The sequence below is a fragment of the Castor canadensis genome, chromosome 2 (genome assembly GCF_047511655.1).
Source record: "Castor canadensis chromosome 2, mCasCan1.hap1v2, whole genome shotgun sequence".
NCBI lineage: Eukaryota > Metazoa > Chordata > Mammalia > Rodentia > Castoridae > Castor > Castor canadensis.
Window position 1 is genome coordinate 23,376,980 of NC_133387.1, and position 27,426 is coordinate 23,404,405.

Genomic DNA, 27,426 nt, shown 5'->3' on the forward strand with positions numbered 1-27,426 from the left:
TATTTTTTTATTTATTAGTGATACCAGCATTTGAACTCAGAAGTTCATGCTTGCTAGGCAGGCACTCTACCACTTGAGCCACTCCACCAGCTAGAATTTATTTTTAAAAACAGAGAATCAAATAGAAATTATAGAATTATAGTTTCATTATAACTGAAATTAAGAAAACAATAAATGGGCTTAAAAGCAAGTTGGACAAATAAAATCTATCCAGGATAAAGTCAGAAAAAATTATAGGAAAGACAAGGGAGGAAAAAAAAAAAACCCATGAGATACATGAAACATAACAAAGAATAATACAGACTTCATTGGAGAGAAAGAATGGGACAGAAACAATATTTTAGAAACGTCAATTTTTCTTCAGAACTGATAAAGTCACCACAGATTCAAGAGGTACCGCAAACACAAAGAAAAATAAAAAGAAAAACATTCTTATGCTTATCATTGTAAAGCTGGTGAAACTCAAAAGCAGGAAGCTTTAAAGGTACTTGAACAAGAAAGTCACAATACCTCTCAAAAGCAACAATAAGTCTGACAGCCAATTTTTCAACAAAAGCAACGAAAGTCAGAAAACAATGGGACTGAGATCTTTAAAGTATATTGGCACAGGACAAGAGGCTGGGAAGCTACGAAAGAAGACACTCCAATAGCCAGTTAACATAAACTTCAAAGATGAAAATAAGCACTTGTGGGCAAGCAAAAACTGGAGAGAATTCAGCATTAAAGATACCTGAAAGGGAATCTTAAAGAGAAACATGAAAATGCAAGAAAAATAAAGAACAATTGAAAAGATAAAACTAAATGAATAGTAACTACACAAAATAAAAGTCTGTATTATCTAAATGAAATGCAGAAGTAAAATGCATGACAATGACAACAAATGGCAGGAGAGCGGTAAGTGGCATTCTAACACTGTCTGAGGTAAGATTTTTTTCAAAATCCCACTGTATATGCAACTCCAATATAAAACAAGGATGCCTGTGGTAGTCTAGGGTAACCACAAAATGAACAGTGAAAGAACAAGCTAACAAAAGGTAGGAAAAGAGTAATATTGTTTAAAAAAAAAACACTTGATTAATCCAGAAAAAGACAAGAATGGAGGAAAACATGTAACAGAATCAGGAGGACAATAAAAACAAACAAGTAGATATTTGTAAGTCCCAATTTAATACTTCAGACTGAATTAAAGCAAAAAAATCTTTGTATTGTTAATGAGACAGACTTTAAATGCAAAGGTACAGGAGCATTAAAAATAAAAGAAAGGTTGGGCATGTAGCACAATGGCAGAGTACTGCCTGACATGCAAAAGGCTTTGAGTAAATGGTGGAGGAAAGTTATACCACGTAAACAGTAGTCAGAATAATGCAGATTTGGCCATACTAAGTTGATTTTTAAAACAAAAGGCAAGTGGCATTACTAAGAATAAAAAAAGACATAATTTTAAAAGGGTCAGTTTACTAGAGAGATATAGCAAGTGTAAGTTGGTGTACATCTAGTAATGATTTCAAAATATATAAAGCAAATAGTTTGGTTCTTGAAAGAACTAAAAAGAGAAATATACAAATCCATACAACAAAATATGTGTACTACTTAACCTCAAGGCACCTCTCTATGTAATGAAAAGAAAAAATAAAAATGCAGTAAGAATATAGAAGATCTGAACAGTGCAATTCACAAACTCGACCTTATAAAAATGTATGGACGGCAGTACTTAACAATAGAATGCATACTCTTTTCAAGTATACATGAACATTTATCAAAATGCTATGCCATAAAACAAGTCTCAACAAAAGTAGAAAATATTTGGAGTATGTTTTCTAGCCATAGCAATATTAAGAAATCAATATCAAAAAAGATAACTAGAATATTTCCCCAACTGTTCAAAAATTAAACAATAAAGTCAGACATGGTAGAAGCTGTAGTCCCAGCTTCTTAGGAGACTGAGGCAGGAGATCACTTTGAGACCAGCCTGGACAACAGAGTGGGGCCCCCATTACAAACCAGAAGTTCACACACACACATACACACACTTTCTAGGAGAAATAACCTCCCAAAGTACACTTTTCAGAGCCTATCTGACCACAGAACCCCTTAATGACAAACAATATCAGGAACTATGCCATGGGAAATAAAGTGATAGAGAATAATGTATCTATACCAACTATCCTATGATTTAGCCTATGGAGGCCTAGAATTTTTATAAATTGTATTCCCTAAAATCCCTAATCATAGATTTTAGCTAATATAATATTAATTATAATACTATTTGTTTAATGTTATAAACAAGCAATAATCAGGATCTCTAAATTCTGAACTGCTCATCCTTTAAAACATTTTTATACATATTAAAATATCTATACAAAAGCTTTATCTCTAAAATCAAAATCTAGAATTTCTCTTATTGCCAAAGGTGGTTTGATGGAGATTCCCATATAGAAAACACAAGAACTTTTGGTAACCAGAAAGTTTCCCAAGGTAGGCCAGTGTCTAAACTCAGTTTAAGTAAAGAAAATGGAGGAAAAGGAAGGGCACGATAGTTTTCAGTCTCCAGCAAGTTAGATACTCCTTACTAGTGAGTCACATCTGGAGTTGCAGGAGCCCATGGAATTATTATAAGAAGTCTTCAAATCCTATGTACAACAATCATTATCTATACACCAAATACATAATAAATCTCATAAATATTTTCTACTTTTTAAATCAATAATGATTAAATCAAAATTCACTTAAAGCCCAAAATAAAGGGCGAGAGTAGGAAGGAAGAGAAATTATTGGGAGCAACATCCCTTTTAATCTAGATAAGCATTCTCTATAGACCTCTAAGGACCTGTTTCTGATCAAAACACATTCTTAATTTTGAATTACTAAGAATAACACCAAAACCAATCCAGGTTACCCATGGTTCTGCCTACGAGACCAGAAGGAAAATAAACTAATACCTTTCATTTAGCAATTCAACATCTTGGTACTCATAACCAATAAGTTTCACATTTTCTTCTGTAAGGCAAACGATCTCACTACTCATAATGGCCAAAGAACAAAGAAACGCAAACAAAAATAAAAATAAAAGCCGAAAATCTAAATGTCCAATAAAAGAAAAACAAATAAAATGCCATAAAGTCATCACATGGAATATAATGTACCTATACAAATGAATATAAAAGAATATTTAATTACATAAGATTGAGCATTCCTTACATAAAATGATTGGGACAAAAGTGTCTCAGACTTCAGAGTCTCAGATTTTGGAATATTTTCACAGGAATTACCAGTTGAGAATCTTTAATCCAGAAATAAAAAACCCAAAATGCTCCAAAGTCAAAAATAAAAAATCTGAAACTTGGGTGCTCAAAACCCTTTCAGATTTCAGAGCATGTCATACTCAACCAATGTATTAAAGAGCAAACAGAGGACAACACTGAATTGAAATATACATACAGACATAAAAGACTTACATAAAAATTACTAAATGGTTAACAATCTCTGGGTTAGGGATCAAGGTAATTTATACTTCATTTGCTACCAGATTCATACTTTGCAATTGTTCTAATAATTAACTGAAAGGACCTTTTTGCAATCGAAACAAAATACCTATTTATTCTTAAACATGAAATTTTAAAATTAGTTGTCAGGAGTTGAAACAAAGTCACCTGTCCTACCTGTCAACTTTTACTATATAAATTATTTAAGCCATTCAATAATATGTAAAGAATCAAGACTGGGAATGTGGCTCAAGTGGTACAGCAGCTGCCTGCCTAGCAAGCACAATGCCCTGAGTTCAAACTCCAACACAGCCCAAAAAAAAACAGCATCAAGATAAAATGTATCTAATGTCTTTTCCTCTCTCACTGTTCTAACTTTAGAGCCCTTCTCATCTGTATTCCCAGTAATGCATACGCCATCATGTAAAATACTAAAGGAGCTAAAGCAGCTTTTATAACAAGTCAGAAGACCCAAAATCAAAATCCTGACTCTTACGCTTTTAACTCTCAGACCTAAGCAAGTTAACTTACCTCTCTGAATCTGTTTCCTAGCTGTAAAATAATACTTATCTGAGTTTTTGTGAAGACTAAATCTAAGAATACATTCTAAGAGCTCAGTACAGAGCCTAAAGAATAAAAGGCACTCAATAAATGGTGCTTTTTAAATAAGAGAACTTGCCAAGCCTTTTGAAAACTAGATGGCCTTGTGCAAATAACACAAGTATTATGAATACTTGTGTTTTAACTCATTTAAGCCTCAGTTTCCTCCTTCTGCAGAACAGAGAATATCTTGCAGGTTTGTGCTAAGGATTAAAGAAATTATCACAAAACCCATCTTGTGTATAGGAGATGCTCAATAAATCAGTTAGCATCATTAACTACAATTAAAACATTTTCATATAATGATAAGCAGTTTACAAAACATTTTTTACATATAGTATATGCAATCCGATCAATTATCATTTTAATAAATGTATTTCTCTTAATTCCCAAATATGGTATAAATTTCAGGAAAAAATACAGGCAAACTCTTTTAAACACACTGAAAAATAAAAGACCAATTTGTTAGTTTCAAAGTAAAAATGTGTTATCTGCAACCAGATCTCTTTTAACATTTTTAAGATCCAAGTAAGTTCAAAAGAGTTAAAAGGAAAAATGTGTGCTTCTTCTGCCTTTAACAGAAGAAAAAAAAAATCCTAAATCCTCAGAAAGAAAACAAAGATTGGGATTTCTCTTTTTATTTTTTTTCATGACTTCACAGGTCTTTATACAACTAAAATTCAAGTGCTTTTAATAGAAGAATTCTTTCAAACCTCTAGTTTCCTGTGAATAGCTTTGTGCAAAAGCAGTAAAGTTCTACAGTAAGGACCATAGACTGTGGAGCCCTACTGCCTGGGTTCAAATCCTGACTCCACCTAGTTCTATGACCATAGCAAGTTCTAACCTCTTGGTGCCCGTTTCCTCATCAGGAAAATGGAGAGTCCTCAAAGAATTGTTTTAAAGATTAAATGAGTTAAAACACAAGTATTCATAATACCTTTCTAGCCACAGAAAGGTATTAAATGTTCACCATTTTTGTCATTATCACCACCTCAAAATACCTAGATCTCTTGTCAGTAAACATTTACTACTCTGTGGACAATTTCAACAAAGGGCTATAACTAAAATGAGATCTGTTTAGGAAGTTTTTTGTTTTTTTTTTTTTTATCATGACTTCCATTGAGAAAAGATACAATTACCATTTGAGGGGATTTCAGAGCAAAAATAAGGAAAGTCAATCCCTTTCTCACACTTCCTGTCAGACAGCTACAACACACCTGCTAACCCAGTTTTACAACTGAGGCATGACACCCGTGAAAATTTTCATACTCAAGCTCTGTAATACTCAATACTCCTTCCAAAGAAAACGTTCAGATTACTCTTCAATTACAATAATCTAGTGTTTTAAAATAAAAACTATACTGCATCTATCAACAGAATGGCATCAGGATTAAATAAAATAAGAGTAAATGAAAGTGTCTGAAAGTTACCCGTATGTGTCAAATACTATTTTATCAACGTATGTGAGAAAACTACAGCAATGTCTTTCTCCAATTTCGGTCCAAAACTACGTCCTGTCTAATTCAAATCAGGAGCAGGATAACAAGACCTAAGTCAGATTAAAGTTGCACCAGATCATCTCCAACTAGAAATGCGTTCTTCCTTAAAATGTGTATACAACAAGTCACTCAGATGGGACTTGCGATATATGTCTCATGACTACGCCATAAGTTTAAAGGAATGACAACCTGGATATAGGCTAATTTAAGACCAGAAAAAGGACTTACAACTATTAGACCAAACACCACCACCTCACTTACCAAATGCCTGTGATGCTAACCTAGATACAGAAAATACACTCAACCAGCAAAACCCCTTTTTCCTTCCTATTATTGCTTATACTCTCTCTACAACAAAATTAGAGATAAGGGCAAAATAGTTTCTGCTGGGTATTGAGGGGGGGGATGCGGGAGGGGGTGGAGTGGGTGGTAAGGGAGGGGGTGGGGGCAGGGGGGAGAAATGAACCAAGCCTTGTATGCACATATGAATAATAAAAGAAAAATGAAAAAAAAAGAAAAAGAAAAAATAAAAATAAATTGTATAAAAAAAAAGAAAATACTGAAAATCTTCAGATTCAAAAACGAGTTAGCACTGAAAATCAGACACACTTAGGGCCACGTTTCAACTTCAGCTGAAGTTGGATTCCAGCATCACTGAGGGACGTTGTGATGCAGCAACCATCAATAAGCCACACAGGTCAGATCCGACACAGGTCACTCTTCACTGGGCCACTGAGTGCGTGACGGCCAACCCTTGACCTGATGAATAGGAGGATGGGCGGGTATCCAGAGACTTAAGAGTCTTCTAGCTACAGCTCCATTTGAGACTCTCGACTGATTTGTCCAAAGAAATCAAATTTGGGGGAATGTGGAATTCCTGAAGCACAGGTGAAAAACTTCTTTGTGAATACACTTCACAGATTTAGTTGTTTTATTTGTTTAGTAACTTAAAACGTAGTATTTAATGACTCGTTTTGTTCATAAACCATCTCTGGGCTTGTGAGATGGTGATTCGTGGGACACCTAACATTTTTTTTTCAGGATCTGCACAAATCTTAAACCAGTTTCTGTCTACATGTGAAACTGGAGTTCAGTGTACTCAAAGATAAGCTACAGATAACTAAGGAAGGAATCTGCCGAACAACATATGACAGCAATGCAATGGGAGGCTTTCTGACTAGAGCCTAAACTGGGGGAACCCAGACCGTGCCGGTGTTAGAAGTCAAGTTCATTCAAGTCAGACTTTCCCGTATCTGAGTCTCTGGGTTAGGACCGTGTGCACACAAACCCACCTTCCCTCGGGCCCCAATGTAACAGACTTCTTTGGGGACGCCCCCCCTTGCCACTCAGTCCCTACCCTTTCTTCAGACCCTTTCTGCCAGCCCTACAACTTCTCCCCAGGTCAGGACTCGCGAGGGGATTATTGCACAACTTCTCGGCCTCCCATGACTTTTGCCTCCTCCAGAGAGAATCACTTTTAACGAGCCGCTGCGCAACTCCTTCTCTCGGCTTTCCCCCGCCTCCTCGATCCCGGCAGCATTCGACCGAACGGCCCCCGACGCCGGCCAGCCGGGACGACCCGAGACGGCGGGGCGCAGTCGGCCGGAGGACCGGACCCCGAACGCGGTGGCTCGGGCCCCGCCTCCCGCGCCCGCCCGCCCGCGCGCGTCCCCTACGCCAACCTCAACCTCAAAACTCCCACATCCCGGCGCCGCCGCGCTGGGCTCCCGCGTCCCCTGCGCCGCGCCGCCCAGGCCCGCCACACACCGGCCGCCACCACGAGCGAGCTCGCTCGCTCTCGGGACCGCAACCTTCCCTCAACCCGGCGGGCAGCGCTGTCGGCGGCTGCACGGAGACGCCAGAGGCCGCGCGTCCCCCTACAGGCCCCGCCTGGGCCTCTCGGCTCACCCAACCCGCCATTGCACCCTCGACCCAGCCGTACGCACGCCCAAGGGCCGGCAGCACGAGCCCGGGGCCCCGCACTTACTCGGGAAGGTAAGTGGAGGAGAAGGAGCTCCACTTGTGCAGCGCGTAGGGCAGAAGCCGGCACTCCGGCGCCGCAGCAACAGCCCCGCCAGCCGCCATCTTGTCAGCACCGTAGCGGCCGCCACCGACCGCCCGCCGCGCCGGGAGGAGGGGTGGGGGCGTGGCCTCTCTTAAAGGGGCCGCGGCCCGCGTCGCTCCGTCTGCCGCGCAGGGCGGGGGCGGCCGAGTCGGCCAGCCCAGGCTAAGTTTCCCACGCTGCCCCGTTCTAGGTGACCCACAGACACTGAGTCTGGGGGCGTGAGCGCTCGTGGGGCTCTTCTGGCAGGATGGGAGAGGAGTACTTCTTACCAGCAGACGTAAAGACAAAGCCGAGAACATTAGAAAAAGGAATGGTAGTGTCGGATTAAGAAGGGAAAAACGAGAAGACCAACTCGGAAAAAGGGACGCCTTTGCGACTTTGCAAAACCCTGCCTTTGCCGGTTTATAAATTCCTTGAGGAAACAGCACTGTAGAGAATTGGAGTACAATAACTTATGTCCTTATTCTAGAGTTGTCCTGGGAGAAAGATGTCTTTGTTACCCCGTTCCAGGGTCAGATGGAGACAGGAGAAGGAAATGCTGGCGTGTCCCCGTGGTCGGTTCTGTTTTCATTGTACACAGTTCTTGGGAACCCTGTCCTACTAATTGTATGGCATTGGTGCGCTCAGGAATGACGGTCACCTACAAACCAGAAAAATCCCGTGGGAACTTGTGCGTCATTTTTCAAGTTGGTAAATCTGCCCACTTTTAATTCTGTCCGAAATTTAACCCAAAAATTCTTGAGTTGGGGGGAGGAAGAAGACAGAACGAGGCTTCTTCGGAGAAGGAAAAGCAAGCAGCCCTGATGTTCTGAAACCCCTGTGGGCATCTTCCCAGTTTCTTATCACAAAATGAACACTCGGTCTAAATAGATGGCAGTGTTAGATAATGTTCCCATCCAATAGCTGTGGGTCAGGGTTATGCATAGCTAGTCCTTGTCTTAACACAGCATTACCAAAGTGGTGTCAAAAAAAGTCATTGCCTCCAGACATCATCTCCACCTGACCGAGGGAAAAACTCAAGCACAGAGTTTCTCAGTGAATGACCAGGTGAGTCAATAATTGTATTCTCTTTTGTTGTGATCCTTAACCTCCCCAAACGCCCTCCAATTCTTTTCCGACTTCCTGTTCCCATGGGGTGGGGTGGTTGTTTAGTATTGGCCTCCCCTAGAATACCAGATCAAGAATTCCCAAGAGGCACAAGTGTTAACCTTGTCGATTGCACGTGCTCTGTGCTGAACCATGTTGGAAAAGTCTTTGATCCTGGAGGGAAGGCTGTAGCTAGCCCCTTGAGTTAGGGAATTGCCTGAGACCTGGAGAAAGGACCAGGAAAGGTCAGTCCCAGAGATGACCTGCCATAGTTATCTTTGGGGGAAAGAGATACTTTAAAGGGGAGCGATTAAGATGGAGACTTACTCCCGTTAGTTTGGGACCCAAAAAATTGGCTAATTCCACCCTCTGACCTTAATATTAGTAAGTCCTTGTTTTTTGTTTTTTGCTTTTCCAGATACAGAGTTATGGTTCCTCAGCAGTCTTTTTTTAAAAACATAGATAAGCCAGTTTTTCCTTAGTTTAAAACTTTTCACTGATTTTCTGTTCCCTTGTAAACCACTTAATAGAAGGGTCCTTCATTATCTCTGCAGCTTGTGTTCTCTCTCTGCCTCCTCTCTCCCTCTCCCTCTCCCTCTCCCTCTCTCTCCTTCTTTCTCTCTTCTTCTCCTTAGCACCCTTTTATTCCAGCCCCACTAGCATTCCAAATTGCTACCTCTATGTTCTGTTTTTATTTCTATACCTCCAGGACTTAGGCTAACCCAGGCCTGAATATTTCCCCCATATTTTACCTGGCTAACTCCTCATTCTTCAGATTATTTTATTCTGGGAAATCTTTCCTCATCACCCGTTTTGAGGCTAGGTGGCTTTCTCTACATTTCCCTTAGCGCCCTGGGTGCCCCCTTCTTAGCTTAACAAACATAACAATATGCTTTAATTTCCCCTTTATTTCTTCCTAAAAGATAACTCCCATGAAGGTAGAAGTCTTACGTATCTGATTCACAGTCTTATCTGTTGAACCTACATATAGACGCTCCATAAATACTTACTGAAGAGTGAATGAGTCATGCTATAAGAGAACTTGAATTAGACACTATGTGCAAAGGAAAAGAATGCCAAACTTCTCAGGCTACAAATCCATATCCCTGAGATATGATTGCCATACAGTTTCCTAGAGCACAAATCTCACAACTGGCCAAATAAGTTAAAGCATATCTACGTCAGCATAAATACAGGCACATCTATTAGGATACTGAACCCAACACTTGTATAATTATTAAGATAAAAATTGAATTCTAAAGAATATGAGAATTCTGCAGGAGGTTGATAGTAGTTAGACCCTCAGATCTCCTGGTGGAACATCTTTACTCCCTTCTTTCTGCCTTTAGGACCTGAGTTTAGCTGAAGGAGTTGTTTAGAAGGATACACAGAGAAGGCCTGGAAACTGATAGCAGCCATACAGTCTTCAAAGATCAGTCTTCAAAGATCAGGAGGTTGATAGTAGTTAGACCCTCAGATCTCCTGGTGGGACATCTTTACTCCCTTCTTTCTGCCTTTAGGACCTGAGTTTAGCTGAAGGAGTTGTTTAGAAGGATACACAGAGAAGGCCTGGAAACTGATAGCAGCCATACAGTCTTCAAAGATCAGGACATACTGACAGGCTCAAGGAGAGCCTAGGGATCACCACTTTTCAGGAATCAGCAGCAGCTATGGGAACACAACAGCACCTCTATAGACCTTTTTGGTATGCTTTTTGTGTTGAATACTCCCCACACTGATTGTGTTTGGGGTTCTGCTATCTATCTTACTCTCTTGCTGCAAGAAAGACTTAATTAAGAGACTGTGACAGGATGTGCCAGGCCCTGTCCTAGATTCTGGTAAGACAGGATTAAGCAGATCAGCCACGCAAGGACCTCATCTCATCCAGCCTACATTCTAGTGGTGTAACATGTAATAAGTAATATAATTAATATAATATGTAAGTCAACTAGATGGTTTTAGTTTGTATGAAATACTAAAAGAAACAAAATCAGGGTAGTTCAGAGGAAAGCGTCTCTGTGAAGGTAATGCTTGAACTGATACCTGTACAATGAGAAAGAGCCAACCATGCAAAGACTGGGTAAAAAAAATTCCAGTCACGTGCTGGGTGCAGTGGCTCAAGCCTGTGATCCTAGCTGCTCGGGAGGCAGAGATCAGAAGATCATGTTTCGAGGCCAGCTAGGAAAAAAGGTAGCAAGACCCCATCTTAAGCAATGAATGGGCCTGGTGGTACATACTATAATCGCATCTCTGTGGGGAAACACAAATAGGAGGCTCATGGTCCAGGCCGGCCAAGACACTATAACAAAAACGACAAACAAGGTGGCTCGGGCAGTGCCACTTCATGCTTTGCAGGCATGAAGCACTGAGTTCAAACCCCAGTACCACCCAAGAAAAAAATAAAATCACAAAAGGACTAAGGGGCATGACTCAACACCTGCCTAGCAAGCATGAGGCCCTGAGTTCAACCTCCAAGTACTCCCAAAAAGCAAAATAAATAAGAAAATAACAAAATTCCAGGCAGAGGTTGGGACTCTGCCTGATACAGTGCCTCATCCAAAGAGATATAGCTAGTCAGTAATAGAGCCAGAATCTCTGGTTTGATCACATCACAGTTCTTCCCAAATGAGTTGAGATATGGGAATGAGTTTAGCAAACTATAAGAAATATTCAAATATACGATATCGTCAGACAATAATAAAGGCCTCCAGAGTTGAGAAACAAAACAAACACAGTTGAGTTTGTTTTCAGGTAAGAGACACACCAGTTGGCCGAGGTTAAAAGTCTGCTTTTCATCCTTAGTGAAGGGATTTCATAGTTATTATGCTTATTAGTCAGCTCATACACTGCTATAACAAAATACTTGAGACAGGGTAATTTATAAAGAACAGATTTACTTCTCACAGTTCTGAAAGCTATCAGTTCAAGATCAAGGTGTACCAGTAGGTTTAGGGTCTGGTGAGGGCCCAGCCTAGTCTCTGCTTCTTGTTGCTCCTCCTCTGGAGGGGAGGAGTGCTGTGTCCTCATATGGCGGAATAGGTGGGAAGGAAAAAAACAGAGCCTAGCCAGTTCCCTCCAGCCCTTTTATAAGAGTACTAATCCACTAGTTCACCCCTGTAATCCTAGCTACTCAGGAGGCAAAAATCAAGAGAATTGCAGTTTGAAGTCAGCCTGGCAAATAGTTCACAGACATTATTTCAAAAAAAAAAAAATCAACCAAAAAAGAACTGGCAGAGTGGCTCAAGTGGTAGAGCAAGCATGAGCCTGAGTTTAAGCCCCAATGCTGATAAAAAGAAAAAAGCATAGCATAATTATCTCCTGAAGGCACCACCTCTTAATAGGGTTGGATTGGGAATTAAGTTTTCACATGAATTCTGGAGGAAGTGCAGACATTCAAACCATAGCAAAGAATTGAAAACAGACACTGGAAATGGACTGGTGTAAATCCATAGCTCTGTACATGATTGGTTAAAACAAGGCCCAGAATTCATTAGTCAGGGAAAGAAATCTTCAGCCAGAAAGATACATAAGGGTCTTGCTTTAGCTTACCAGGATCTCTCAAAGCCCAGTCTCTATTTTCTGGATTAAGCCTTCCATGATTAGGACAAGTGAAGCACAGCACAGTACCAAATCAAAGTGCTATCCTCTTCCTCCACCGGAAATAAAAAAAAGCCCCTTTACAAAAGCATTCAAGATGAAGAAATGAATATCTACATATGCTAACTGTCATGCCAAGTCATTTACACTACTGAGCTGCTTGCAGACCTACACTTAGTGGGAAATTGTGCATTATTTTTATATTATCTGACATAAATTTTATTTTGTGTAATAAATTCTGTGCAAATAAATTTTACTGTTTTTCTCCTCTGTGACAAGCACATAGTAGGTACTCAGGAACTATTTCTGAAGTTGAATCTCCTAGTTCCTCCTGAGTTACTTCTCCTTTTATTTATTTATTTTTATTTATTTATTTATTTTGGGCAGTACTAGGGTTTGCATTTAGGGCCTCATGCTTGCCAGGCAGATAGCACCACCATGCCCGGCTTGTTGGTTGAGATGGGATCTGGATAACTTTTTTGCCTGGGTCAGACTTGACCCTTGATCCTCCCGAGTAGCTGGTCTTATAGGCTCAGCTTCTCATTAACTTATAATTGTGTTTAAACAAAATAAAACAACAAGAGATTGTTGAGGAATTATCCACAAATCAGAAAAATGGACAGAATTAAAGGCACAGAGGCTCCAGTCCATGTTTTGGTCAATAAATGAAGGGAAAAATCTCCAGGGAGATTAGAAGAGTGAACTCGCCCCATTATAATTCCCATGGAACATTCTTACATACCAGGAACTTACATTTTTCTTTCAACTCTCAGAACAGCCCAGGAAATAAACTGAGACTCCTGGAGGGTGAGATTTAAGACACTTACAAGTAGCCTCCCTGTTGTAAAATTCTTAATTATATGCATTCTTCCCATCACCCTAGGATTCAGGAAGCCAAGAGAAGGAATCTCTGATACATTCCTGAAACTAATGGATCCGATTTTCTTTCTTTCTTTTTTTCTTTTTCTTGGTAGTGCTGGGGATCAAACCCAGGGCCTCAGACATGCCAAGTAGACACTTTACCACTTAAGCTGCAGCCCCTGCCTTGAAATCATTTCTTGAAGCCTAAAATTGCCAAAAGGAGCAAATGAGCAAAGAATACCAGTATTTTGTTTGTGAAGTAAGGAGATTTCCCTTTTCTCTTCTAGAAAAAGGCACTTCAGCCCTGCCTCATGGGGACCTTTGCCCAAGTCCCAGGTGAACACTGAGCAGAGGTTCAGGTATGACACTCAGGTCTGTCTTCTCCCAGGAGGTGGCAGCAGCAACAGCCACTGCCGCAGCAGCAGCGTCTGCCTGCTGGAGAAATAACAGAATTCATCTGTTTTTCTGGTGGCGTTCAATCCTAGAAATTCCTGGTCCTAGAGACCACTTTATCCCTTCCTTTGTTTGTTGAGCTTGGTTGGAGGTAGGCACCAGGAATGAAGGAACTGGCAATGATACCTCTTTGTAAGTGCCTAGGTTTTTTTTTTTTCTGTAAACGTTTTGATCTGGGCTGTGACCTTGAAGCATGTGTGAAGGAGGATCAGAAAGTCTGCCGAGAGAAAAAGTGCCTCAAAAAGAGATAAACAGTAAGTGAAAGATACCCATGTGAGCATAAATCCAGCAGCTCACAGTTTGGTTCCACGCAAAGTATTGATTCTAGTGCTGGGCTCCCATCTCCAAGCCCTGTGACGTTGTCATTGAACCTGTTGGAGCTGTAATTTCCTTATCCACTCAATGTGGATTAGGTGATCTTGAAATGCCTGGTAATTCTTAATTTATGAATTACTGCACTTTTATCTTCTGGATTAAGTAGAACTGGGCCTTCACCCTTTTAGAATTTTAAAAATCTCAGACACAACAAAGCACTACTGGGTTCCAAATTAATCCCAGTTGAGCACATATCCTGGTCTGGCAGCCACTGCTGGCTACATAGGAGGTGGGCAGAAGTCCCAGGAAATGTCTGGATACCACACAGCTATGGATGAACTGTCAACTGCTGAGGGTTGCTTTGCAAATTACCACATCCGAACAAAGCTTACAAAATGATATTTCAAAAAAGTAATTAACACTGATTCCTAGTACATTTGCAAGCAGAAGACCTTTGGGTAAGAGTGAAATTGGCCCAGAGTATCCCAGCCATGTGGATAGAACCATATGAGGTTAAAGAGAGCCCTTGCTTTTCTCCCACCTGCACCCAGAGGGTCTGCCTGGTCTCTGTGAAGGATCAGGCCGGACAATTTCTCTCATTTTACCCTTGTGTTATCCGGCTTGCTCCAACTCACATCACTTGGATTGGTTAAACTTCCATCCATTCATTTAGTAAACACTGGGAATACAACTGGCTGCTAAGGAACCACAATGAAGTAGTCAGATATCAAATGAATTAATTAACATTCAGAAATGATTGACATAAAAATATAATCCTAGTGGTAATGGTGGTAACAGTAGTATTTTCTCTTTAAGGCTACAGACCAAATATCCTATTTCCTAATGATAGCTATCCCTAGAATATAGTAGAATCATCTAGAGATAATCCCACAGTCTTATAGACACTGACCCCTGTGGGTCTGTCAGGCAACCCTTTCTTCCCTGATTCATATGAAAGGAGGCACAAGTAAAAGGACCACAGTCAGAGGCCAGCCCACGGCAAAAAGCGAGACCCTATCTGAAAAATAACTAAAGAAAAAAAGGTCTTGGGATGTGACTTAAACAGTAGAGCACTTGCCTAGCAAGCATGAGGCTGTGAGTTCAAACTCTAGTACCAACAAAAGTAAAAAAAATAATAATAAAAGCCCTTCTGTATTAGGAGCTTTGGTTCCAGAAAGTCACTATAAGTGAAATACGTATATGTTACCTGGCATAAAAGGTTAAAAGGACCAGGCTGGTTGGGGATAGTTTACTCCTCTACTTGTTCTCTAGGAGACTGAGTATAAGTGATGGGCAGGCTAAATGTCTCAATGTTACTAAAACAGAGGGCACTGGGGAGTGACAGAGAGGGGAGAGTTTGGTGACAGGAAATTGTAGATGACTCCATGTTAGAGAGGAGAACCTAGAGGGCACGTTCAAAAGCAAGGTGACCCAGGGCAGTCCAGCATGACAAGGGACAAGCTGAGCAATGCAGTACAGCAAGCAAGCAGAAAGAGCCAAACCAATGTCTCCCCACATCTCAGATCAGTCTGAGGTCAACTGAAGTTTGCCATCAAAAAGACACCAGATGCCCTCGTAATGTTGCAATCAAGTTAAATCATTTCTCAAATGCACATTATTACAGAGGCCTTTTTTATCATGTTGATAATTTTGATTTACTTTCTTCCTGTAGATTTCCAAATAAGCTGTAAATGACCTCCTGTTGGCTCCAGCTCCATAGCCAATATACAGCAATGCCCGTTACTAGATACATAGTACAGAGGTTGAGCTTAATTTTATCCAACTTGATGTTTGGGTCACTGCTTTCAAAGGCAAAAAATAGCCAGCATTATCATGGAATTCTTTGGACAGCACATTCAGAGAGAAGACTGTGAACAGCAGTTCTCAGCCTTGGCTGCAGCTGGAATTACCTGGGAACTTTTAAAAGACCTCACAGCAGCCAGATGCCTGTAATCCTGGTTACTCAGGAGAGGGAGTAGGATGACCCCAGCACCTGGCTGGTCCTGAGCAAAAGCACAAGACGCTATCTGAAAAACAGCTAAAGCAAAAAAAAAAAAAAAAAAGGGTGGGGGGTTAGGGTGTGGCTCAAGTGGTAAGCTGGAGGCTCTGAGCTCAAACTCCAGTACTGCCAAAAACAAAGAAAAATCTCACACCATACCCTAAACCAATTACATGTTAGGGGTAGGGCCTAGGCACCATTCTTTTTCTTAAGATCCTCAGAAGATTTCCTTGTGCAGCCAAGGTTGAGAGCTGTCCCCACTTAGGACAATAAAGAGCAGGAAGCCACCAATTGTTTCTTCCATTAGGAATTAATTCCTCCTGAGAAGTTGGCACTAAGGATCCTGATGCTGTAATGACCTCACCGTGGACGTGCACTTTGACAGATTTTCATTTCCACGTTCCATCTCATCCACCAGGTTACAAGACTTTTGAACAGTAGTGCATCAGTGTTTCAAAGAGAACTGGTAACTGGTGACGGTAATATAAATGCCACGCTCAAGAGAGCCCACACTGATCTTTAAAAAAGAAAATCCTCCAGTCTACTCAGTCTGTGTCTGTTCCCTCTCTCCCCCTCCCCTATTGGCTGTTGTTTTGTGTGTTTTGTTTCTGTTTTTGAGACAGCATCTCAAAACAGAATTTAGCTCACACTAGCCTCCAATTCGCCATCCTCCTGTCTTAGCCTCCCAAGAGATTCTTCTCCTCCTTTATCCATTTTTATCTTCTTTTTTTCTCTTTTCCTACCTGCTGTGTCCTTCACCTGCCCTACCACCCCATCACTGTCTTCTGTATGATTCCTCTTCCCCTGATCTATCTGCCATTACTTACGGTCTGGTCCTCCCTGTTCTTTCTGCATTCGTCTCATTTCCTTTTACTTTATTCTTGTCCCCCTGCCCATAGCACACATCCCTCTCTGTTTAAAACATCATTGTCAAATATTTGTAATTATTAAATATTTTGTTGTTCATTTAAGAGCAGACCAATACTGAAAATATATCTCTCTCCAAAGACAAAAAAAAAAAAAAAACTTCACTTCTTAAATACTAACTATAATAATCATTTTTAATAATTTCCTGCATTGGCCCTAGATTACTTTTTTCATATAGTTCATTGACCCTCAATGGAAAAATCGTTTTCTATTCTTCAATAATCCTGACAACAGCAGCTGACATCAATGTAAAAAGAGAAACAAGCTAAAAACAGTAGTTGAGAGTATACACCCTGAATTGCATATTCAGTTGCAAAATCATCATCATTATTATTGTAATTACAGAGGGGAGGCATTTCAATAATTGTTCAAAGTGTCTTCTTGAGGAAATAACTAAATCAGGGCCAGCTGTCACAAACCAGCCTACAATAATGGTCCCCGTATGTGCATCTTCTGTATTCATAGCGACTCTGCAATAACAAATTTGTGCACTCATCTAATGTCCCTAAACAACCTAAAAAATAACAAACCTATGATCAGCTCTCATGTCTCACTTGGTAGTTGACCTGTGTTTTTTTTAACAGTGTCCCTAAATAACCTCAGCATCATAAATGGCCAAAAATTGCACCATCAATTTAATAATAAACAAGGGTGGGTGGCCCAGCATCCACCTGCGACATGATGGCAACAAATCTAGGTACTTGAACTGAGTGGAAGCCAGGTGGGTAGATCAGCAGACAACTAAAACCACTTTAGGAGAAATATCCAAGAAGAGAGACGTGTTTTATTGACTTGAAAAATCGTAAACAAATGGAAACTGCAAAGCCCTTGTTTTTACTTGTGAAATCAGCCAAAAGTATTTGAGATTTTCTCTTCCCAAGATACAGCTGTGAAATGACTAATGGGAATTAAGTGAGCCTGCACCAGGAACTGAATGTGCCACTTCACTGAGAACAAAAAGCGTTCCCCTGATAGAGGTTGTCCTCACAGATTAATACCTTGGGTGCTTTAAAGAGGAGTCAGCCAGGCACAGACAGGGTGCGTTTGTAAAAAGCATGAAATCGTCCAAGCAGTTACACAAAAATTTCCCTTATCTCAGTACTTTTGAATTATGGTTATATCTCTAATTTCATGTTCCGGAAGAAACTCCAGAGGGGGAAAAAAGGAGAAAGAAAATTTCTTAACACATAACTTTTCCTTTTGCTCAGCCACTTTTGCTTTCCAAATAGGAGTCTTGCTGGACTGGGCGTGAGCCAGGTAAGAAGGGTCAATGACCTGAGGCTGTGTAAGGAACTTTCTAACTGTTCTGATGCAGTCTTCCTGGTTCCAGAACTCACACTCCTACTTGCAGTGGGCTCAGTACATTGCATATTTGCATCCCCAGCTAAAAACAATTCAACCCCCACACGCCCTCATCCTGCTTCAGTCACTAAAATATTTTCTACAGAAGTGCCACGAGGGGCATTGATTGACATTTGGAAAGTTGCTTCAAGGCATAATCTGCATATTTTTTAAATTACAAAAGTAAGAAGTGACTATAATAAAAATAAATTGAAATGCTTGTAATCCTAGCTACTCAGGAGGCTGAGATCAGGAGGATCTCAGTTCCAGGCCAGCCCAGGGAAATAGTTCTAGAGATCCCATCTTCAAAAATAACCAGAGCAAAATGGACTGGAGGTGTGGCTCAAGTGGTAGTGCCTGCTTTATAAGCACAAAACCTTGAGTTCAAATACCAGTCCCACCCAAAAACTAAAAAAGATTTAAAATGGAAGGAGAAACAAATAAGCACCAATAACTGTATCTTGTGTACTTTTTCCAATAAAGGATATATAATATAAATATAGCATTTCTACACAGAGCAGATTATACAATATACAGTGTCCTGTGATTTGCTAGGTTCAGATAATATATCAGAAATATTTCCATATCAGCATATGTAGATCTTTCAGTCATTGAATGTGCTATAAATTTAACCATTGTCCAATCAATAAATATTTAAATCATTTTCACTTATACCATGATTATAAACGTTTCCATGACTATCCTTATACACATCATGGAGGATTTGTATGACTTTATCTAGAGGATAAATTCCTTTCAATGAAATTGCCAGATCTTGATATATGAACATCTAAGGTTGGGGAAACAGGGATGTAACTTACTGGTAGATCATTTGCCTAGCCTGCAAAAGGTCCTGGGTTCAAACCCCAGCACCTCAAAAAAGAAAGAAAGAAAAAAGATTAGGTTATATGTATCTAAATTGTAACCCCAAAAAAGTTGTTCTTTTTTAGTTAAGTTCCACTGTAACTTTGCTAAAACTAAATTTTATTGAACTTAAAACTTTTTGTCACTCCTAGGTAAAAAGGTTAGCATATTGTTTGGTTTTCATTCTTCTAAGTACTAGTGAACTTGAACTTTTTTTCCAAGTAATTTCTGCCATTCTTTTCTTTATGAAATATTTGTTTATATTCTTTGTCCATTTTCCTGTTCATTTTTTTCTGATAAAACTGTAAATTAACATCTCTTTGTATAATAAATCGCACTTTTCTGTTGGGTTACAAATAATTTTATCGACTATGTCACTTGTCTTTGCCCCCACTTACATGGTGTTTTCTTGCTGCTGTTTTGTTTTTGTTTTGTTTTGTTTTATTTTTGTCATGTATTAATTGGGGCTGGTGGAGAGGCTCAAATGGTAGAGCACCAGCTTAGCAAATGTGAGGCCCTGAATTCAAACCCCAAGTACCACCAAAACCAAAAGTAAATAAATAAAAGGTTTTAATTGTTTGGCTGCACAAATACATTTATCACCGCATTCCCTTCTGGTTTCTGCATTTTGCCTATTTTTAGATTTTAGCTGTCTTGCATTTTGGTCTCTGTGAGGTTGTGGTTTGGTTTGAATTCCACTGTGTCACATGGTACAGGTTGAGAAATTAGGTTTTACTATGAAAAGAGAAAATGTCTAAAGCTAGGGGCAGTAAGAGAAGAGAAGTTGCAGAGGACCCAACCTCTCCTGGGTGACCAGCTGGCCTCACAGATGGTTTATGTTCCCTGGAGGGAACTCTGTCCCTCTTTCTGTTTCTTTTTGTGTGTACAAGTATGAGAGCTGCCTTATCAGTGAAAGGAATAATCAGACTAGCTTGGCACCAGGCTGCCTGGATTTTGGTGCCAGCTGTTTACCGAAGTTGTCTGGGAAACACACACAAGCTGCCCAGCACCTAGACTTTGGCCCTGTGGAATATTACACAAGGGAAAGGAAGCCAGAGGTCCCATGAAAAGCTGAGTTAGTGGACAGGTGGTTCCCAGGTAGGGAGAGGCCCCTGCCTCAGCTCCAGCCCCACTCCCACACCTGGCTTGAGCTAGCGCATTGTGCAGGCAATGTAGGATGAGCACTCAGATTCCTTTAAGACAGTCCATTCCTTTTATCACAATAGATTATTAAGAGTCAGTAGAGATGCAACTACCACTTTTATTCCCCAGATTTTTATTTGGAAGATTTTCAAACCCACAAAGGCTGAAAGAATAATACAACAAATGCCCTTTACCCTTCATCTCAATTCAGAGATTGTTTTTTTTTTCTCACATTTGCTTTAATCTCTTCTTATAAACAGACATTTTTATCATTGAAGCATTTGGAAATAAGCTATTTCAACTTTTGGCTGATAGTTCATTTAAAATAATTCAGCAAACATTTCCTAAAAATAAGAGTATTCTTCTTTATAACTATAATTCCATTTTCAGGCCTAGAAAAATCAGCAAGGATTTAATGTCTTTTAAGTTTATATTTAAATTTCTTCAACTGTCCAAATGCTTTCTATAGGCATTTTTTCCTTTGGCCCAAGAGGTCTTAACAAGGCCCATACATTGATTCTGATTCTTTCTTTATAGTCCAGTGTCCTAAGATGGACATTTAGTGATATCTAGAGATGTTTTTGATTGTTGTGATTAAGAGTGCTTCTAGCAATGGATTATTTCATTTTTTTGTTGCTATAACAAAATACCTAAGGCTAGGTATTTTGATTCCTGGTCTAGGGAACTGAAAGTCCTATCTGTTTGGCCTGCTATGAACTTCCCCTTGGCTGCATCCCAGCATGGCAGAGAAACAGAAGGGAATGCAGTGTGTAGAAAAAGACAGTCACATGAAGTGACCTTGCTTTATAACAACCCAGTACATTCCAGAACTAACTGGGGTCTGGCAAGAACTATATTAATCCCTTCCAAGGGCAAGGCTACTAATGATCTAATCACGCTAGGCTCCACCTGTTTTCCTTCCCATTTTTATTAGGATATATTCATTGTATGGGGGGATTCATTATGACAATTCCAAATAGCCTTACATTGTATATTGGTTAGAACGCCCTCATCATCTGCCCCCTAACTCCCTCCTCACCTCACTTGTAGCAGTTGCAAGAGGTTTAATTGTTCTATTTCATATACGTATATGAAGCATATATCCTTCCTATGAACCATATTCCTTCACCTTCATCTCCTTTGTTCACCCTCCCTCCTCCCACAAGTACCCCTCCCCACTCACTGTACCTATTTTACAGTCCTGTCTTTCACTATTAATTCCTAAGTCAATGTTCAAAGAGGTTTCTCGGTGTATCCCTGCTGTGAGTGTACTTTACTTTCATCTGTTCAACCCCTCCCATTGCTCTCCCTTACCCTTTCCTTCCCCCACCATTATTCAGAGGTTTTCAGTACATATCGTCATATCCTCTACCTGCACAGATCTAATATATCTCGATATTGTTGACTCTCTATCATTCTCTTTCCTTTTCCTCCTCTCCCAAGTTCCATAGAGTAATTCCCTCTATTACAAACATGTTCTACATACAAGGTTGTATATGATTATGTTTGCTTTTGTGTATGTATTTATCTTTGGATCTACCACTTATGAGAGAAAACATGCAGCTTTTGTCTTTCTGAACCTGGCTTATTTCACTTAACATGATATCTTCCAGTTGCATCCATTTACCTTCACACTACGTGGTGTCATCCTTCCTTATGGTTGAATAAAACTCCAATGGATTCTTAATCCATTCATCAGTTGTAGGGCTTCTGGGCTGTTTCCATAGCTTGGCTATTGTGAACAGTACTGCAATAAACATGAGTGTGCAAGTGTCTCTATTGTATCCTGACTTCCATTCCTTCCAGTATATGCCCAGGAGTGGTGTCACTGGATCCTATGGCAGTTCTATTTTTAGTTTCCACAATGGTTGTACTAATTTACGTTCCCACCAACAGTGTAGAAGGGTTCCTATTTCACTGCATCCTTACCAGCATTTGTTGTTTGTGTTCTTGATGATAGCCATTCTAACTGGGATGAGATGAAATCTCAGTGTAGTTTTTATTTGCATTTCTTTAATGTAGGTCCCACCTCTTAAAGGGTCCTCCACCTCTCAACATTGTCACATTGAGGATCAGGCTTCCAGCAAAGGAACCTTCAGGTGACAAACCACATCCAATCCATACCAGGGATCTAGATAAGAGACCAGTGGCCTGCCAATTATCCTACAATGCACTGACCCCTGTGGCAAAGAATTACTTCATTCAAAAATGTCAGTTAATACCAAGGTTGAAAAATCCTGTTCTCGTCTATCTAAAATTGTGTCCCAACTTTCTTTGTTTTTCATGACACTGACTCTAACACCTAGACCAGTTGTTTTGTAGGTGTCCCACACTAGTTTTTTCTGGTTGTTTCCTCATGACTAATTTCTATTTAAACACATGACAAGAATATTACATAGATGATAACAGCTCTTACTGCTTAACCAACTATTCCCCATATTAAGTGGCAGTAATATTAAGAACCATTGCCTAGGTTGTTCCGCTAGTCTGGGCTTGGCTTAACTGATTTTTGATCCATTCCTGAGCCCCAAGTCATTTGGTAAATTGATCAGGGCCTGGCCAGTCTGGGATGACCTCCACTGGGATCATTTCCCTTAGTCTATTCCCACTTAGCAGGCTAGCACTACAAGGGTCTAAAAAGGAGAGGAAGCATCTATTGAGGCCTAGGCTTAGGTATGGCACTGTCACTTCAACAGCATCATTTTGGCAAAAGCAAATAACAAAGCCTCCCTAGAGTCCCATGGTAGAGAAGCCTATCTCCTATTACAATCAGTCCATCAAAGTGATACTGTGCACCTCTCACTGCATCATAATCAGAAGGCACACAGTGTCAGATTGTCCCATTCTTAGTGATGCTGACAGCTTGATTCTCAGGTAAGTGGTAACCAACACAGTTCTGTTTTATGTTTGTGGGATGATACTTTGATGCACCATGTCTACCTTTTTCCCTGCTGGGTTAGTTCCCAGGGCTGTGATAACACATACTCAAAAATGAGGTGGCTTAAAACTATAAAAATGTCTAGAGGCTGGAAGTGGGGAAATAACATGTCATCAGAGTCATGCTCCCTCTGAAATGTGTGGAGGAAATCCTTCTTTGCAGCTGCTGGTAGCCCTCGGCATTCCATGGCACACAGCTGCAGCACTTCAATTCGACCTCCATTTTCACATGGTGTTGTCCCTGTTTGTCTGTGTCTTCATGTGGCTGTCTTACTATGAAAATACTAGTCAGGCCTGATTAGGAACCCACCCTTCCCTGGCTCTGTCACCTATTAAGTATGTGATTTGGGCCCTCTGTAGACCTTGTTTTGGCTACCTACTATAGTAATGATATAGCCTCACAGGTTGAGCCTGCAGGCTCCCTGTCCTAGAATAGATGTTATTAATTCTCTTCTTTATGTATCCTGATGATAGGCTATTACTTGTAGGTCATGGTGGATCATTGGTGGGTACTGGTGGCTCCTGCCTGTAATCCTAGCTACTTGGAGGCTGAGATGAGGATCGCAGTTTGAGACCAGCCTGAGTAAATAGTTCATGAGAGCCCATCTCCAAAATAACCATAGCAAAATGAACTGGAGGGTGGCTCAAGAGTTAGAACAAAGCCCTGAGTTAAAACCCCATCCCACCAAAAGGAAAGGAATCCATCCTCCAGTATGACCTGATCTTCACCAGTTTACATCTTCAATGACCCTGTTTTCTAATAAGAGCACATTGTGTAATATTTTGGACTAGGACTTTGATTTTTTTTTCTTTTTTTGGAGAACATAGTAACCACTAACGCCCATTACCTTTCTCTCACTGGTTTCACCATCCAGGATGAGCCCTGCTTGGATTGCTCATTCATTTGGGAATGGCAAGGCAGGGGTTTTCTTTTTCTTTTTTTTTTTAATTTTTATTGTTTTATTATTCATATGTGCATACAATGCTTGGGTCATTTCTCCCCCCTGCCCCCACCCCCTCCCTTACCACCCACTCCATCCCCTCCCTCTCTCCCCCACCCCCTGGATACCCGGCAGAAACTATTTTGCCCTTATCTCTAATAGGGGTTTTCTTAAGCTTCCTTATTTCTTCAGCTTCCATTAGCTGGCATTTTTCTATAAAGAAGATTTATTTTACCATTCTCCCTTTTCTCCTTTCTCCTCTACCTACCCCTGTTCTGTAAATCATTTGAGTGCACACTGCACAGTTTTGCTTTGTACACAACCATTATTTTATTTTATTTTATTTTATTTTATTTTATTTCTTGGTGCTCAAGATCAAATTCAGTACCTCACAATGCTCTACCACTGAGCTACATCTCTAGCCCTATATATATGTGTGTGTGTATATATATATATATATATATATATATATTTTTTTTTTTTTTTTTGGTGGTACTGGTGTTTGAACTCAGGACTTCACGTTCACAAGGCAAACACTACTGCTTAAGCCACTGTCCATTTTGCTCTGGTTATTTTGGAGGTGGGATCTCAAACTATTTTCCTGGGCTGGCCTCAAACCTCAATCCTCCCCATCTCAGTCTTCTAAGTAGATAGAATTATAGTTGTGGGCCACCAGTGCCTGGCCAACCCTACATTTTTATATATCCATACAAACAACATTTTCATGACCAGATTATCTCCAACTTGACTAGGGAACATCCATAAGGTCAACTCATAGTGAAAGGAAAACATAAATGTTTTAACTTTTTAAAAAATTAAAAATTTTAAAATATGATTATTCCAACTAACCCACATTGTCAGGACCTATTTCTGCCACCCGCTAACTCAGGGCTTTTATTTTTCTCCATAGAGAGGTTATGTGATTGTTCCCCAAGGGAAAATCTCATCATTCCTCAAGTATAGCCACAACCGTACATAAGTAGTGTTACTACCTATTACAAATGAGAAGTCTGAGGCTTAAAATGAGCTACTGGGAAAGGCATGGATTTTAGAAGCCGATAGTTTAAATCCTGGCTCTGTCACCTGTTAGGTATGTGATTTGGGCCCTCCGTAGGCCTTGTTTTGTTTACCTATACTATGGTGATGATATAGCCTCACAGGTTGAGCCTGCAGGCTCCCTGTCCTAGAGTAGATGTTACTAGTTGTCTTCTTTATGTGTCCTGACGATAGGCTATGACTTCTAGGTCATGGTGGATAAATCATAGTGCCACAGAGTCCACCAGCAATTAATCAGGAGTTGATCTAGCTCATTAATTCAGAGTATGCTCATTAGGAATTCAAGATAGTTTGACCTAAGCTTCAGCTAAAGTTTATCTTCGGGGAATAAAATAGTCCACGTATCAGTTTCTTAAACAATATTGTAGGAGGAAGATCACATCTATTCAACTGAACTGAACAACTTTGGGAAAAAGTTTTGGTATTTTACATGCATATTTACATTTACAAATCAGTCTTTAAAGAAGACTCATTTACAAATCAGTCTTTAAAGAAGACTCCAACTTTGTTCACCTGAAAACATTCCATGCATAGTAACGAGATACATTCTAAAGAGATGTGGGAGTTAGAAATTTCATCATTGTGTAAATATCACAGAGTATACTTAACGCACACCGAAATGACTATGACGTCATTAAACCATATACTCGTATGGAACCACTGTCTCATATCTGGTCCGTTTTTTGACCAAAATATCATTAGGTGTAGTATTGAGTGCCTACTATGTGCCATGTGACATTCTAGGCACTCGGGGTACATCAGAGAATAAAATTTTCCTGCTCTCTGGTTGGGGGAGATAGGTGAAAGCAAATGCATTTGCAAATTATTTAGAGTATTAATGGTAGATAAAGTGCTAATAAGAAAAAATTAGTGAAGTAAGAAGTATATGGAGAATTGCAATTTTTTTTTTTTTTTGGTGGTACAGGGGTTTGAACTTGGGTTCTCAGCCTTGCTAGGTAGGTGCTCTACCATTTGAGCCATTGAACCCACCCCAAAGAATTGTAATTTTAAATAGAGTTGACATCAGTTAAAAGGTGATATTTGAGCAAAGAGGTGAGGATATTGGTCACATGGCCATCTAAAAGAACAAGAAATACAAAGGCCTTTGGACAGGAGTGTGTTTGGCCTGCTGGGAGGCGCAGCAAGGCCACTGTGGCTGGAATGCAGTGAATGAAGGGAAGTATTTTATTTATCTAACAAATACTTACACAGCACTATTATAAGCACTCAAAAATACACAACTAATCCTCCCAATACCTAGGTGAAGTGGATACTGACTTTCTCTTGCAGATGAGGAAGCGGAGGCACAGAAGGTTAAGCAACTTCCCCCAAATCATATAACTATATTATGTGATTTGCCTAGGCTTGGAACTCAGGTAGTTTAGTGACTGGTGATTTTAAGCACCATAGGGTCCTGTGCTTTTTCCTCATGGTAAGAGGAGGTCCCATGGGTCATTAAAGGCCACTGGTAAAGATCTGGTGTTTAGGGATGGAGTGTAGCTCAGTGGTAGAAAAATCGCCTAGGTCACATGAGGTCCTGGGTCTAAATCCAAACACTGAAAAAAAAAATTGGCGTTGATCTGTTATTGTTCCAGAAATTTCCAAAGCATTTACACAGTTTAGGTATGTATTTCTCTTGTCATTGCTCATGCTATGTTCAAAAGAATTTATTTATTAATTAGAGGCAATACCCTATCAATTACCATAAATACAGTAATCTCCCATTTTTAAAAGTCTCACAAGAACCTTTTTGTATGTGACTATAGCAACTTTGCATACCTGGCTATGGTTTCTTTGTGGCACCAAAGGAAAGTTTTGACCAGAAAACTTTGTCTTCCTGTGCTGACAGGGAAAACCTTATAAGCACTAATGGGCCATTAACATAACATACTATCTAGATACCAGAGGATGGGTTAATGGTGCCGCCTTCTTGGAGCATAATGTATTAGTACCCTAAAGAGGGCCACCAGCCTTCCTGGTGCACTCCCTGACATCAAGTGTATGGTGATCCTAAGGCACTTGCCCTTGAGAAAAACTCAAGGACTCACCTCATTCAAGAGACATTTAGGAGCAACAGAGGAAGAGTCCATCTGGAGAAGAGGAGGTTGAAGAAGTTACGGAGTCATTAAGGATGATCTTAAGGAGCACTGAAACCACAGTTCATTTTGCGTTTACTGTGTCCTAGCACTGTGCTGAGTGCTCTACACGCACGAGCTGTCTGGTATCATCACATCGTTGTTAGGGGCAAGGCTTAGAGAGA

At 40.2% G+C, this 27,426-nt stretch overlaps 1 protein-coding gene across 3 annotated transcripts in view; it reads right to left on the reverse strand.

The window, feature by feature from the left end:
* Mkln1 (muskelin 1) overlaps positions 1–27,426 on the reverse strand; it is a 288,685-nt gene that overhangs the window by 126,673 nt on the left and 134,586 nt on the right. Inside the window, exon 1 of one of the 3 annotated variants that reach the window (XM_020183811.2) lies at positions 7,569–7,722. The exons of the other annotated variants lie outside the window; for them this stretch is intronic. Coding sequence (XP_020039400.1) covers positions 7,569–7,666 — 98 coding nt within the window. The 5' untranslated portion in view covers positions 7,667–7,722. Of the gene's footprint in view, positions 1–7,568; positions 7,723–27,426 lie in introns of those variants that run through there. 3 annotated transcript variants of the gene reach the window in all.